At 37.0% G+C, this 15,677-nt stretch overlaps 1 protein-coding gene and 1 pseudogene across 1 annotated transcript in view; one reads left to right on the top strand and one right to left on the bottom strand.

Moving 5' to 3' along the window:
- Positions 1 to 13,319, top strand: part of PLCZ1 (phospholipase C zeta 1) — a 32,558-nt gene extending 19,239 nt beyond the window's left edge. Inside the window, exons 8-10 of the mRNA XM_068560103.1 lie at positions 1,426 to 1,558; positions 12,253 to 12,402; positions 13,174 to 13,319. Coding sequence (XP_068416204.1) covers positions 1,426 to 1,558; positions 12,253 to 12,402; positions 13,174 to 13,259 — 369 coding nt within the window. The 3' untranslated portion in view covers positions 13,260 to 13,319. The remainder of the gene's footprint in view (positions 1 to 1,425; positions 1,559 to 12,252; positions 12,403 to 13,173) is intronic.
- A 1,339-nt stretch (positions 13,320 to 14,658) lies between these two features.
- On the bottom strand, positions 14,659 to 15,060 carry LOC137775668 (ADP-sugar pyrophosphatase pseudogene; annotated as a pseudogene).
- Between the last annotated feature and the right edge of the window lie 617 nt (positions 15,061 to 15,677).

Raw genomic sequence — 15,677 nt, 5'->3', positions numbered from 1 at the left:
GCCATTTAACATTTCTGGTTTACGCTTTGTCAACTGTAAACAGAGAACTTTGGATTAAACCAGTTATTTTCAAGCTTATAAAAACTAAGATATCATTTTCTAAGTTTAAAATCTCGTGTATAAGACCAATAGATGAAAGCAGAACTATCTGGTTGACCACTAAGGGTTTTCTGTTTGACATCCATCCTCTGCAGCGGCCCCTGGAAGGGCTTTGTGAATCAGAGTGTACAAATTATTTGAACAATAAATCTCTAAATTCTATTTCAGTACTCATATTCTATTATTATTTAGTTAAAAATTTTTTTTTGGCATGAGATGCACCTTCTCCATATTGATAAGGGTTTATTACCTGGAGGGCCTATATTCAGCTGATAGGCTCTGGTATCAGTGTACTAGTTTTTCACAGTCAATGTTCTTTCAAGTTACCTTGATATCTAATTATGCTTATTGATAAGTGCCCGTTCCATACTGTTTGTTAAATATTTGCACAGTTACTCTGGTTTCTAGCTGATGCCATAATTTGTGGATGTAGGAAAGAAAAAATTACACACTGGCACTTCTTTCTTTTCTTTTCCTTCTTTTTTTCTTTCTTTTTTCACAACAATTATTTATTTGTTCCTCTTTATTATAATCTTCAGAAATTGAAATCATGTCTCAATTTTTTACATTAGTACACTCTGTAAATAAACTAGTACACTTCAAATACTGTTGTTTTTTTAATTCGGACTTTGTTCCTTAAAGTAAAACAAATCTGTGCTTCAACAATTAGCTTGACTAATAGAAGAGTAAATAAAACTATTATTAGTTACTTTGTTAAGCATTTTTCTGCTATCCAGTCCCTAATATATATATGAAATAATTGATTTTGTCAAACTCAGGTTACTTATGATAATATAGAAAGCAATGGTTAAGGTAAAATTTCATGATAAATTATCCAAACATATAAATTATACTGTCAGAAAATGCTATCATAGGAAATTATGTGTTTTTTTCTTATATTTCAGGAGTCGTATTTATAGTTTACAGTTTTTTTGTTGTATATATACAATATGAATTTGAAAAGAGTTCATGTTTTTGGAGTGACTCAGCCTGAATTACAGTAGAAGGGGACCATAACAATGCTTTTAAAATAAAAATATTTGTTGGACCATCAATCTTGGAGAATGTGGATTCTATTATAATCACGTATTGGTAAAATGGAATAATTTAGACATGTTCCTGGTGTTTATCTATTGATACTTGAGGATAAAAGAGTTAAAATTAAAAATTGGCACTATTTTCTACTTTCACTTTGTTTGTTTGTTTTTTTTGGTGGGAAATGACTTAGTCAATCATGATTTTTGGAAAACCTATTTTATTTTGAAATTAAGCAGTGATGCAGTTTGACATTCTGCTAAATTCTTGAATTCCCTTATTTTTGTGCAGCTCATCAGTGGGATCCAGTTGCCTCCCAGTTATCATTCATCATCTAACAAAGCTGACACATTAGTGAGTGTAGAAATTTTGGGGGTTCCAAATGATCAAATGAAACAGCAGAGTCGTGTAATTAAAAAAAATGGTGAGCTCCTAATATATTTTATCGAACATCTATTAGACTTCTTGTTGAAAAGCTTAAAAATCATATATTGATAGAGTTTTGATACATATTTATTATTCATAAGGAAAAGGTTTTGCATTATGTTCAAGATGACCAAAGTGTTATATGCAGCAAAAACAATTTGACAATGACTTAATGTTGGCTAGATGTATTTTCAGATTACAGATACAAAAATGTATCTGACCTGAAAAATTAGTGCTTTTTCCATTTTTACTTCCTTTTTATGTTTCCTTGTATGACTGAATTAAGAGTGACATTTTGACAGCTGCAAATCTACTTAGCTTCTAGCCTCTGTGTAAAATAAAGAACTTAAGATTTCTCTAATACAGCATGTTACGTAGTTTTACTTCACTACTTGAATTATTTTAGATCAGAGGTCTGTGGCTTCTGACTCAGGCTAAGGATGCCATAGAAACCTACTCGTACAGTATTTGGATAAAAAATTCAGTCATTTTTGCCAGCAGAGAAATGTAGGAATGGAAGAAATTACTTTGGTAAGATTTTCAGTGTTCCAGCATCCCATGATAGTTTAGGTAATACAGAACTGACGTTGTTATTTCTTCTCTGAAGTTGAAATCATGAATGAAATTAGAAAAGTATAGATTCTTGGGGTTGACTCTTAGAATCACATGGGAAGAGAGCTTGCAACTGATCCTTTGAGTCTAGAATCTTCTATGAGTAGATATTCCCAAAATATAGTGGACTTCATTTCAGAGTCTGGAAATATGCTCCAGGCTAAATGGCACAGACAGAGAAGCAGGTGCAGTCTTAGTAGTCTTCTTCTTCTTCGGTGATAATCCCCCCCACAAATGTCCAATGTTCAACTCCTCCCAAATCCAGAATATTCCTCCAGCATGGCCCGTAGTGCAAAAGGCATGAAAAAAGGTTTGGGAAGTTTTGCTACCTCATCCTATGTTATCAGTGGGAAGGGATATTAGTGATGACTTCCTGCTTTATTTGGCACCCCTTAGAGTTGAAATGGCAGTGTAAAGAAATGGTAACTGCTATCAGGAAGCTTCTAGTAAACTATCCCTTGTTTTCTCCATCCCCTTACTTGAATCTTCATGACAAAATGTACAGAACATTAATTTATTCAATGCAACCTTTATATAATACTATGATTCTAGCTCCCATTAGAAATTTGATTGCATCCCTGGGTTTTATGAGAATATCCCTACAGAAATTCAGTTTGGTTCATCAGACATTACTGGGCCCATTATATTAAAAGCCTGGTTCTAAGTATCAAAAACACTTCAAATCTCTGTTTATTAACTGCATTCTTATGTATGTCCCAACTAATTCTATTGTAGATAGTTTACAGTTCAGAGTGGAATATGAGATATAAGTAAAACTGTTATGAAAAAGTCATTAGTGCTTTAAAGAAAGTACAAAGAATAGTATGGAAGGGGCAAATTTGGAGATGGTTCTTGGCAAATGAGTAGAATTTTTTATAGAGATTGAGGATAAGGGAACTTTTTTTCTTTTTCTTTTTCTTTTTCTTTCCTTTTTTGGCCATGCTGAGAGGCTTGCATGATCTTAGTTCCCTGATCAGGGATTGAACCTGGGCCACGGCAGTGAAAGAGCCAAATCCTAACCACTGGGCCGCCAGGCAATTCCCAAGGATAAGGAAATTTAAGGCAAAAGTAATAATATGAGTGCTAAAACACGGAGAAAACAAAATTCAAACATGTTAGGGAAAAGTAAAGAAGTTCAAATGCAATGTACTTAAGAAAGATTAATGTGAGATAAAATGAGAAACTTACCTTGGGTATGGTCATGGAAAATAGTGAAAGCCATGATAAGGCAGGAGAAACTTTCTTTTCTGTATAAAATGAATAAAATTAAAACTTTTAAACAGGGATATAAAACACTAAGAGAGTTGAGCGTTCCGGAGATCATTTCTGCAGAGTAGAGAGGACAAAGTGTGTGAGAGGGAGATGAGAAATACAGAATAGAGTTAGATGTGATCTCACGGTTAGAGCATGTAGAAGTCAGGTCCTAAAGAAGGGCTGTGGCATCAGAAAAGGAATGGAGGATGCATGTAAGGAAGACCAGCAAGACTAAGGGTGCAGATAACCGGACAGGAGGGATTCTGAGATCACTTAGCTACTAGGGTAGTGGTAGTGTAATGAGAGACGTGAGAGTCTGGGAGGAAAACGATCACATTTGGGTAAGGTGGGGAAGTGATTTTTAACTATATTTGTAACTAATCAAATTTGGTATTCTGGTTTATTTTTTATTTATTTATTTTATTTTGACACTAAAAGGACTTTCATATATATCTATATATGATTGTGTGTGTGTGTGTGTGTGTGTGTGTGTATGAAAGAGTGAAAGAGAGTATGGTGAAGGAGGGTTGGAGGAGGAAGAATAAATTAGTATAAGAATTTTGTGCAGACATTTTTCAGTGTCTATAAAGAATTGACTCTTAAACCTGCCCCTGTACTCCATTGAATTATTTCTTAAGGCAAGGTAAGATGGTTATTATTCCAGTGTGAATCAATTTGTTAATATTTTTACGGGCATGGACTGCATTCTGGATTACTTCCTAGTAAATGTGCTCTTGTGACCACAGATGCACCATAGAAAACATAGATATGGTATAATTAGTCATAAATGCTTCAATACTTCTTGAAATGTAACTCAAAGGACAGATCTATTGAAGCAGTAGGTGTAGCTTGCCTTTGTACAATGAAAAATAATACATTATTTTTCTCTGAACTTTTGAGTTTTTATTAAATAAGAGTGTATATTTGATCTGGATGTGAATTTCTTGATTCCATTCAATTATGCTTAATTTTTTTCTGATTTGGGTCACATTGTGATACAATTTGGATTTCTTGTTTGGCAAGAGAGTGTTTGGGATAATCTATTTTGCTAAGGACATAAATTACTCATCGACTTTGTTGTTTTTTTTTTAACATCTTTATTGGAGTATAATTGCTTTACAATGGTGTGTTAGTTTCTGCTTTATAACAAAGTGAATCAGCTATACATATACATATATTCCCATATCTCTTCCCTCTTGGGTCTCCCTCTCTCCCACCCTCCCTATCCCACCCCTCTAGGTGGTCACAAAGCACCGAGCTGATCTCCCTGGGCTATGCGGCTGCTTCCCACTAGCTATCTATTTTACATTTGGTAGTGTATATATATGTCCATGCCACTCTCTCACTTTGTCCCAGCTTACCCTTCCCCCTCTCCCTGTCCTCATCTTGTTGTTTTGATGAAGCTCAATGAGTTGAAATTGAATAGAAGTAGTTCAAGTTCATGGGGAGATTATATCAGACAGGTTGGGTTAGATCAAACAACCCATACGAAGATAACACAAATTTAGTTCTAACGCATGCTTACTCAATGTCTTAGTTCAGGCTGCTACAGCAGCAACAAAAACAGACTGGTTGGCTTAAAACATAGGAATTTATTTTCTCACAGTTCTAGAGGTTAGAAATCCATGGTCACATTCTGATGAGGGTACTCTTCCTGGTTTGTACGCAGCTGTTTTCTTGCTGTATCCTCCTCACATGGCAGGGCCAGATTATTTCTCTTGTGTCTCTCCTTATGAGGGCATTAATCCCATTCTTGGGGGCTCCAACCTCATGACCCAATTAATTCCCCGAGGCCCCACCTCAAAATAGCATCACGGTGGGGATAAGGACTTCAACATCTGAATGAGGGGCAAAAACATGCATTCCATAGCACTCATACAGTCCATCACACATGGGCAATAAGCTTCTGTTTATTGGTTTGTGTGTGTGTGTGTGTGAGTGTGTGTGTGTGTGTTAGTTTCTCTTTAAAACAAAGTGAATCAGCTATACATATACATATATCCCCATATCTCTTCCTCTTGCGTCTCCCTCCCTCCCACCCTCCATATCCCAGCTGTCTAGGTGGTCACAAAGCACCGAGCTGATCTCCCTGGGCTATGATGCGGCTGCTTCCCACTAGCTATCTATTTTACATTTGGTAGTGTATATATGTCCATGCCACTCTCTCACTTCGTCCCAGCTTACCCTTCCCCCTCGCCGTGTCTGCAAGTCCATTCTCTAGTAGGTCTGCATCTTTATTCCTGTCCTGTCACTAGGTTCTTCATGACCACCTTTTTTTTTTTTAGATTCCATGTATATGTGTTAGCATATGGTATTTGTTTTTCTTTTTCTGACTTACTTCACTCTTTATGACAGACTCTAAGTCCATCCACTTCACTACAAATAAATCAGTTTCGTTTCTTTTTATGGCTGAGTAATATTCCATTGTATGTATGTGCTACATCTTCTTTATCCACTCATCTGTCGATGGACACTTAGGTTGCTTCCATGTCCTGGCTATTGTAAGTAGAGCTGCAGTGAACATTGTGGTACATGACTCTTTTTGAATTATGGTTTTCTCAGGGTATATGCCCAGTAGTGGGATTGCTGGGTCGTATGGTAGTTGTATTTTTAGCTTTTTAAGGAACCTCCATACTGTTTTCCATAGTGGCTGTATCAATTTACATTTCCACCCACAGTGCAAGAGGGTTCCCTTTTCTCCACACCCTCTTCAGCATTTATGGTTTGTAGATTTTTTGATGATGGCCATTCTGACTGGTGTGAGGTGATACCTCATTGTAGTTTTGATTTGCATTTCGCTAATGATTAGTGATGTTGAGCATTCTTTCATGTGTTTGTTGGCAATCTGTACGTCTTCTTTGGAGAAATGTCTATTTAGGTCTTCTGCCCATGTTTGGATTGGGTTGTTTATTTTTTTGATATGAAGCTGAATGAGCTGCTTGTAAATTTTGGAGATTAATCCTTTGTCAGTTGCTTCAATGCAAATATTTTCTCCCATTCTGAGGGTTGTCTTTTCCTCTTGTTTATGGGTTCCTTTGCTGTGCAAAAGCTTTTAAGTTTCATTAGGTCCAATTTGTTTATTTTTGTTTTTATTTCCATTTCTCTAGGAGGTGGGTGAAAAAGGATCTTGCTGTGATTTATGTCATAGAGTGTTCTGCCTATGTTTTCCTCTAAGAGTTTTAGAGTGTCTGGCCTTACATTTAGGTCTTTAAATCATTTGGAGTTTATTTTTGTGTATGGTGTTAAGGAGGGTTCTAATTTCATTCTTTTACATGTAGCTGTCCAGTTTTCCCAGCAGCACTTACTGAAGAGGCTGTCTTTTCTGCATTGTATATTCTTACCTCCTTTATCAAAAATAAAGTGACCATATGTGCGTGGGTTTCTCTCTGGGCTTTCAATCCTGTTTCATTGACCTATATTTCTGTTTTTGTGCCAGTACCATACTGCAGCTTTGTAGTATAGTCTGAAGTCAGGGAGCCTGATTCCTCCAGCTCCGTTGTTCTTTACCAAGGTTGCTTTTGCTATTCGGGGTCTTTTGTGTTTCCATACAAATTGTGAATTTTTTTGTTCTAGTTCTGTGAAAAATGTCATTGGTAGTTTGATAGGGATTGCATTGAATCTGTAGATTGCTTTGTGTAGTATAGTCATTTTCACAATGTTGATTCTTCCAATCCAAGAACATGATATATCTCTCCATCTGTTTGTATCATCTTTAATTTCTTTCATCAGTGTTTTATAGTTTTCTGCATACAGGTCTTTTGTCTCCTTAGGTAGGTTTATTCCTAGGTATTTTATTCTTTTTGTTGCAGTGGTAAATGGGAGTGTTTCCTTAATTTCACTTTCAGATTTTTTCATTGTCAGTGTATAGGAATGCAAGAGATTTCTGTGCATTAATTTTGTATCCTGCTACTTTACCAGATTCATTGATTAGCTCTAGTAGTTTTCTGGAAGCATCTTTAGGATTCTCTATGTATAGTATCATGTCACCTGCAAACAGCGGCAGCTTTACTTCTTCTTTTCCGATTTGGATTCCTTTTATTTCTTTTTCTTCTCTGATTGCTGTGGCTAAAACTTCCAAAACAATGATAAATAAAAGTGGTGAGAGTGGGCAACCTTGTCTTGCTCCTGATCTTAGTGGAAATGGTTTCAGTTTTTCACCATTGAGGACGATGTTGGCTGTGGGTTTGTCATATATGGCCTTTATTACATTGAGGTAAGTTCCCTCTATGCCTACTTTCTGGAGGATTTTTATCATAAATGGGTGTTGAATTTTGTCAAAAGCTTTTTCTGCATCTAGGGATATGATCATGTGGTTTTTATTCTTCACTTTGTTAATATGGTGTATCACATCGATTGATTTGCGTTTATTGAAGAATCCTTGCATTCCTGGGATAAACCCCACTCGATCATGATGTATGGTTCTTTTAGTGTGTTGTTGGATTCTGTTTGCTAGTATTTTGTTGAGGATTTTCGCATCTATGTTCATCAGGGATATTGGCCTGTAGTTTTCTTTCTTTGTGACATCTTTGTCTGGTTTTGTTATCAGGGTGACGGTGGCCTCGTAGAATGAGTTTGGGAGTGTTCCTCCCTCTGCTATATTTTGGAAGACTTTGAGAAGGATAGGTGTTAGCTCTTCTCTAAATGTTTGATAGAATTCGCCTGTGAAGCCATCTGGTCCTGGGCTTTTGTTTGTTGGAAGATTTTTAATTACAGTTACAGTTTCAATGCTTGTGATCAGTCTGTTCATATTTTCTGTTTCTTCCTGGTTCAGTCTCGGAAGGTTGTGCTTTTCTAAGAATTTGTCCATTTCTTCCAGGTTGCCCATTTTTTTGGCATACAGTTGTTTGTAGTAATCTCTCATGATCCTTTGTATTTCTGCAGTGTCAGGTGTTACTTCTCCTTTTTCATGCTTAGTTCTATTGATTTGAGTCTTCTCCCTTTTTTTCTTGAGTCTGGCTAATGGTTTATCATTTTGTTTATCTTCTCAAGGAAGCAGCTTTTAGTTTTATTGATCTTTGCTATTGTTTCCTTCATTTCTTTTTCATTTCCTTCTGACCTGGTCTTCATGATTTCTTTCCTTCTGCTAACTCTGTGGTTCTTTTGTTCTTCTTTCTCTAATTGCTTTAGGTGTAAGGTTAGGTTGTTTATTTGAGATGTTTCTTGTTTCTTGAGGTAGAATTGTATAGCTATAAACTTCCCTCTTAGAACTGCTTTTGCTGCATCCCATAGGTTTTAGGTCATTGTGTTTTCATTGTCATTTATTTCTAGGTGTTTTTTAATTTCCTCTTTGATTTCTTCAGCAATCTCTTGGTTATTAAGTAGTGTATTGTTTAGCCTCCATGTGTTTGTATTTTTTATAGTTTTTTCCCCGTAATTGATATCTAGTCTCATAGCGTTGTGGTTGGAAAAGATACTTGAAACGATTTCAATTTTCTTAAATTTACCAAGGCTTGATTTGTGACCCAAGATATGATCTATCCTGGAGAATGTTCCATGAGCACTTGAGAAGAAAGTGTATTCTGTTGTTTTTGGATGGAATGTCCTATAAATATCAAGTAAGTCCATCTTGTTTAATGTATCACTTAAAGCTTGTGTTTCCTTATTTATTTTCATTTTGGGTGATCTGTCCATTGGTAAAAGTGAGGTGTGAAAGTCCCCTACTATAATTGTGTTACTGTGAATTTGCCCTTTTATGGCTGTTAGTATTTTCATTATATATTGAGGTGCTCCTATGTTGGGTGCATAGATATTTACAATTGTTATATCTTCTTGGATTGATCCCTTGATCATTATGGAGTGTCCTTCTTTGTCTCTTATAACAGTCTTTATTTTAAAGTCTATTTTTTCTGATATGAGAATTGCTACTCCAGCTTTCTTTTGAGTTCCTTTTGCATGGAATATCTTTTTCCAGTCCCTCACTTTCAGTCTGTAGTGTCCCTAGGTCTGAAATGGGTCTCTTGTAGACAGCATATATACAGGTCTTGTTTTTGTATCCATTCAGCCAGTCTATGTCTTTTGGTTGGTGCATTTAATCCACTTACCTTTAAGGTAATTACCGATATGCATGTTCCTATTACCATTTTCTTAATTGTTTTGAGCTTGTTATTGTAGGTCTTTTCCTCCTCCTGTGTTTCCTGCCTAGAGAAGTTCCATTAGCATTTGTTGTAAAGCTGGTTTGGTGGTGCTGAATTCTCTTAGCTTTTGCTTGTCTCTAAAGGTTTTAATTTGTCGGTCGAATCTGAATGAGATCCTTGCTGGGTAGAGTAATCTTTGTTGTAGGTTTTTTCCCTTTCATCACTTTAAATATGTCCTGCCACTCCCTTCTGGCTTGCAGAGTTTCTGCTGAAAGATCAGCTGTTAACCTTATTGGGATTCCCTTGTATGGTTTTGTTTTTTTCCTTGCTGCCTTTAATATTTTTTCTTTGTAATTAATTTTTGATAGTTTGATTAATATGTGTCTTGGTGTGTTTCTCATTGGATTTATCCTGTATGGCACTCTCTGTGCTTCCTGGACTTGATTATCTCCTTTCCCATATTAGGGAAGTATTCAAATATAATCTCTTCAAATATTTTCTCAGTCCCTTTCTTTTTCTCTTTTTCTTCTTGGACCCCTATAATTTGAATGTTGGTGCCTTTAATGTTGTCTCAGAGGACTCTGAGATTGTCCTCAATTCTCTTCATTCTTTTTTCTTTATTCTGCTCTGCAGTAGTTATTTCCACTATTTTATCTTCCAGGTCAGTTATCCGTTCTTCTGCCTCAGTTATTCGGCTATTGTTTTCTTCTAGATAATTTTTAATTTCATTCCTTGTGTTGTTCATCATTGTTTATTTGCTCTTTAGTTCTTCTAAGTCCTGGTTAAATGTTTCTTGTATTTTCTCCATTCTATTTCCAAGATTTTGGATCATCTTTACTATCATTATTCTGAATTCTTTTTCAGTAGACTGCCTATTTCCTCTTCATTTGTTTGGTCTGGTGGGTTTTTACCTTGCTCCTTCATCTGCTGTGTATTTCCCTGTCTTCTCATTTTGCTTAACCTACTGTGTTTGGGATCTCCTTTTTGCAGGCTGCAGGTCCGTAGTTTCCATTGTTTTTGGTGTCTGCCCGTGGTAAGGTTGGTTCAGAGTGTTGTGTATGCTTCCCAGTGGAGGGGACGGGTGCCTGTGTTCTGGTGGATGAGGCTGGATCTTTTCTTTCTGGTGGGCAGGACCATGGTGGTGTGTTTTGGGGTGTCTGTGAACTTATTTTGATTTTAGGCAGCCTCTCTGCTAATGGGTGGGGTTGTGTTTCTTTCTTGCTAGTAGTTTGGCATAAGGTGTCCAGCACTGTAGCTTGCTGGTCGTTGAGTGCAGCTGAGTGTTGGCTTTGAGATGGAGATCCCTGGGAGATTTTACCCGCTTAATATTAAGTGGAGCTGGGAGGTCTCTGGTGGACCAATGTCCTGACCTTGGCTCTCCCACCTCAGAGGCACAGGCCTGACACCCTGCCAGAGCACTGACCCCATCCACTACACTGCTCAGAATAAAAGGGGAAAAAAAAGAAAGAAAGAAAAATAAAATAAAATAAGGTTATTACAATAAAAAATAAAAAATAATTATTAAAAAAAATTTTTAAAGTAATTTAAAAAAAGAAAGAAAAAAGAGAGCCACCAAACCGAAAAACAAATCCCCCAATGATAACAAGCACTAAAAACTATACTAAAGAAAAAAAAAAAAAGGACAGACAGAATCCTAGGACAAATGGTAAAAGCAAAGCTATACAGACAAAATCACACACAGAAGCATACACATACACACTCACAGAAAGAGAAAAAGAAAAAAAATATATATGTGTCATTGCTCCCAAAGTCCACCGCCTCAATTTGGGATGATTTGTTGTCTATTCAGGTATGCCACAGATGCAGGGTAAATCAAGTTGATTGTGCAGATTTAATCCGCTGCTCCTGAGGCTGCTGGGAGAGATTTCCCTTTCTCTTCTTTGTTCGCACAGCTTCTGGGGTTCAGCTTTGGATTTGGCCCCGCCTTTACATGTAGGTCACCTGAGGGCATCTGTTCCCTTTTGGGAGGTCTGAGTTCTTCTGCCAGCGTTCAGTAGGTGTTCTGTATGGGTTGTTTCCACGTGTAGATGTATTTCTGATATATTTGTGGGGAGGAAGGTGATCTCTAGTCTTACTCTTCTGCCATCTTGAAGCTCCTCCTTGACTCTGGATTTTAAAATGAGCAGTTAGTCAAAAGAAGGATCAGGAGCTGACTTGAGAGCAAACATTAGTGAGCTCTCATTCCAACAACTGTCTATAGAGCTCTTCTCATAACAGGACCTGATATAGAAAAATGATGTTATTTAACTTCCTCATGTCTCAGTTTCTTTGTTAATAAAGTGCTGGAACACAACAGTCATATTGTATAATAGTGAAACGTTTCCATTCTGAAATCAGACTCCATTTGTTTGACTTCCTGCCCGAGCACTTAATGGCTATTTATGTGAAACCCATCGGAGCTTATGAAACATCTTTGTGGCTCAGTTTTCTCATCTTTAAGTGTGGATAGAAATAACCCTGATAGGGTTTTTGTGAGCATTAAATGAGATTATCTGCTTAAAGTTTATAGGATATTGCCCAGAAATTGTAGACACCTAATAAGTGTTATTATTGTCATTATTATTCCTTTCTCATTGGGTGCATTAAAATTTTAAGTGCTCTAAACCCCAAGCTTTTATTATTACTATTAAAAGTGTTGAAAATAAGAATTTTAGAGAACAGATATTATACATTTTTCTCTAGGGATGGTGTTTGATTTTTTTTTGGTTGTATCTCTTTCTTTGTATTTCAGCTTTTAGTCCAAGATGGAATGAAACATTCACATTTATTATTCAGGTGCCAGAATTGGCATTGATACGTTTTGTTGTTGAAAATCAAGGTTTAATAGCTGGAAATGAATTTCTTGGGCAATATACTCTACCAGTTCTATGCATGAACAAAGGTAATATTCCTAAAAGTAAGATGATTGTGCTAATGTTTATATATAATTTGAGTTTACCAAAGACATGCTTTTGTATACCAAATAGCTCTCTCCACGACAGTCAGATGTAAAGGAAAATTTATGTATTGACACATATTTTCTCCCAGTGGAATTCTAGAAATGTGTTCTGATACAAAAGGTGGGGTTGGGGAGTGGGATTTCTAGGAAGACTAATTAGACAAACTTGACTTGTATGAGAATTTCTCTACATGGACCTAGCTCTCTTGTTTCAGTTAAGAGTAGGCATGACTACCGTGAAGGAATGAAGGATGGGATCTGCACAGAAGGGAGAAGCAGTGAGTCCTCCTTCCCACCTGAGGAGATACTGGGAGCCCAAGACTCTCTTTTCTTGACTCTTTCCAGGGCTGCCTTGCAGTCACCTTTCAGGGGTGACTTACACTGTGCTCCCAATTCTATCCTTATTTTTACTTTTCTATCACCATCTGAGATGTACCTAGGAAACAGTCTTTCTGAAGCAGAAGAGTGGTGGCTAATTTTGGAGACGCTGCACTTTGAGGGAGGAGAAGTGTGAGCTGTGTGGTGTTTAGTTGGAAGTCGGGATAGAAACTTCAAATATTTTACTTTGGGGGAAAATTAATATATGGGATGGAATATAACTACATAGTCCTAGCTTTTATATGTGTTTACTGTATTATTTCTCAGGAGCACTACTGGGGCCACTGTTGATGAATTTATTTTTATTGTTCTAATCAAATGTGATTCTTTTTGCAGGTTACCGTCGTGTTCCTCTGTTTTCCAAAATGGGTGAGAGTCTTGAGCCTGCTTCCCTGTTTATTTATGTTTGGTATGTCAGATAGCAACTAATGGTGCCGGACACAGCATTAGCTGTACATCGCAATAAAACAGCCAGAATGAGTGCCCATATCTTTCTCCTTTTTTTCTAACATAAAGCAAAATAATTATTTTGAGATATTGAGCCAGTTCACTTTTAAATATGCAAAATAGAACAGTGGAAACAAAACAAACTTCAGAGGGACCCGATAGTGTGGAATTCTCATCAGCCAATTTCTCCTGCCCCTCTGCTGCTGAGGCTGCTCTTTCAACTTGCTTGTATCATGTTTAATTAGTAGAATTTACAAGATGCTAAAATATGTCTGATTGTATAAGATAGGTTGGCAAGTATTTGGCAGTATAAAAGAAATATGAAATCTAGGCGTGTTTTAATTTCTAGACACCCACTACTGCATATTGTAGTGGGAAGGAATTAGATTCCCAGGTGCTTGGTGCCCTTTTGAATCCTGGAGAGCAATTAGCCCCTGCATTCTCAGACTAGTTCTCAGATGCTGTGCACTGGATTGGGTACCCTGTAATTATACAGACATTCTTATGAGTGCATATGATTTTGATTTGCATTCAAACTGCCTCCAGACTCCGTATCTATAAAAAAGATCTACTATGGGGACTTACATGCTTGGATCTCTGAATGAATTTTCAGTGTTTCTGAATCTGCACTAAATGCACATTGAGGGTTGCCTCTTGGTCAGAGATGAGATTCCTGTGCTGTTTCATATACTGGGCTTCTCACCATCAGCAGGACTTTGCTTTACTAAATGTCATATGTAGAAGAATATGGTTCATTATTAACTGTTTTTCAAAAAACCAGGCATACTAATACTTGTTCTACCACATTGTTGCATGGTAGTGAGATGAAATCACCAGTACAATTTTTGACAAATTAGGGGGCCCTCATAGGTATTTGTTGAAATTAAATCTGAATTTATAACTAAAATAACAAAAACGATTCTTTGTTTGAGGTGTTTACTAATGCATTATCAGTTGATGGCCGAAAAAATATACAAAAAAATCACATCTACCATGTTTTACTATTATCATGGTTTAGCCTCAGAACTAAATATTTAAAATAAAAATGCCACTGGGAATTCAAATATCCAACCCATAAGGAGTCAGATGTCCCAGATTACTCAGTGCATAGCCGTTCAGATCCTCACTCACGGGCTCTCTGGATTTAAGATTAGGGCACAGTCTTCCCAGGAGGGACGCACAGCCAGTTCTCAGAGGCCCTGCTTCTATTTTGCCAGATTACAGGAGGATCTTTACTTATGTATTTATTTATATTGCTTTTATTTTATGAAGAAGCTAATTTCAAATCTACATTAAAACTAAGCTGAATACAAACTCTTAGCGAAGGAGGCCTGGTGGTTCTGTTTACAAAAACGTGGCCACTGTCCTTTGGCCTTAAAACTTCAGGAAGGGCCCTTCAAACAGCTTCGTGTTTGCATGTTTCAGTGCCAGAGGGTAGGAATAGACTCTGGTGTCCACTGTCAGATGTTCATCAGCTACCAGAGCATCACGTCTCTTCAGCAGGTCATTCTTTGGCAAGGAAATTACTTCTGCAAAATCCCCATCTCCTGCCTTTGGCTTAGGCCTTACGCATTCAGCATCATCTCCATTGATAGTTACTGTCACGATGTGTGTGGTACAATTTGACAAACCTGGATCCATACGTACAGGTGGAGAACATTCAGCAACATCACCCTTATGGCCAGTTTCTTCCTCAAGCTCCCAAAGAGCAGCTGTTTCTGGGCTTTTGTTGTCATCGATGAGACCCATGGGGAATTCAAGGCAGCAGCCTCCCATTGGTGGTTGGAACTGCTTCACCAGAACGATACATTGGTTGTTTGCAGCACTGGGGTAACCACCTCCCCATCAGCCGACTATCCTTACATGGTGGTTATGCTTCCCAGTTTCCCAAGTTCTCGTTAGGTCAGTAGGATCCCTATAAGTTGTTTTTTTAAGTGTGACCCATTTCAGAAGGATCTTATTTATAATATCTATTGTTCAACCTAATAACAGGTGGGGTGTTCAACCCATTAACCCAAGGATTTAACCTTCTCTAAACCCCTAAAGCCTTTTGAAGATCTGGAATTTCATGAGGTTTAAAGACTGTGATCACATGAGTTTTGCAAAGAGTTCATTAATTCTTGCAGCAGGAAAAACTTATTTCTCATTTATACCAATAAGATTTGAAATAAGGAAGGAAAAAGGATGTATTTCCTTTTCTCATTTTTCTTCAGGTACCACTCAAACTCAGCTCACTAACTGTGAAGACAAAATCTATCTTTTTTTTAAATATTCCTAATTCACTTGTAGAAAAATAATAGTGTTGAGGAGCAGAAGAAAACATAAGAAACAGCTAAAATGAACCCCTGGGCTGTGGTAACAGAAGATCTTTTAACTTTTAAACTCTTAGTTTA

Source organism: Eschrichtius robustus, chromosome 13, assembly GCF_028021215.1.
Source record: "Eschrichtius robustus isolate mEscRob2 chromosome 13, mEscRob2.pri, whole genome shotgun sequence".
Classification (NCBI taxonomy): domain Eukaryota; kingdom Metazoa; phylum Chordata; class Mammalia; order Artiodactyla; family Eschrichtiidae; genus Eschrichtius; species Eschrichtius robustus.
The sequence above is the reverse complement of the archived record's forward strand: the minus strand, read 5'-3'. Positions and strand labels throughout refer to the sequence as shown.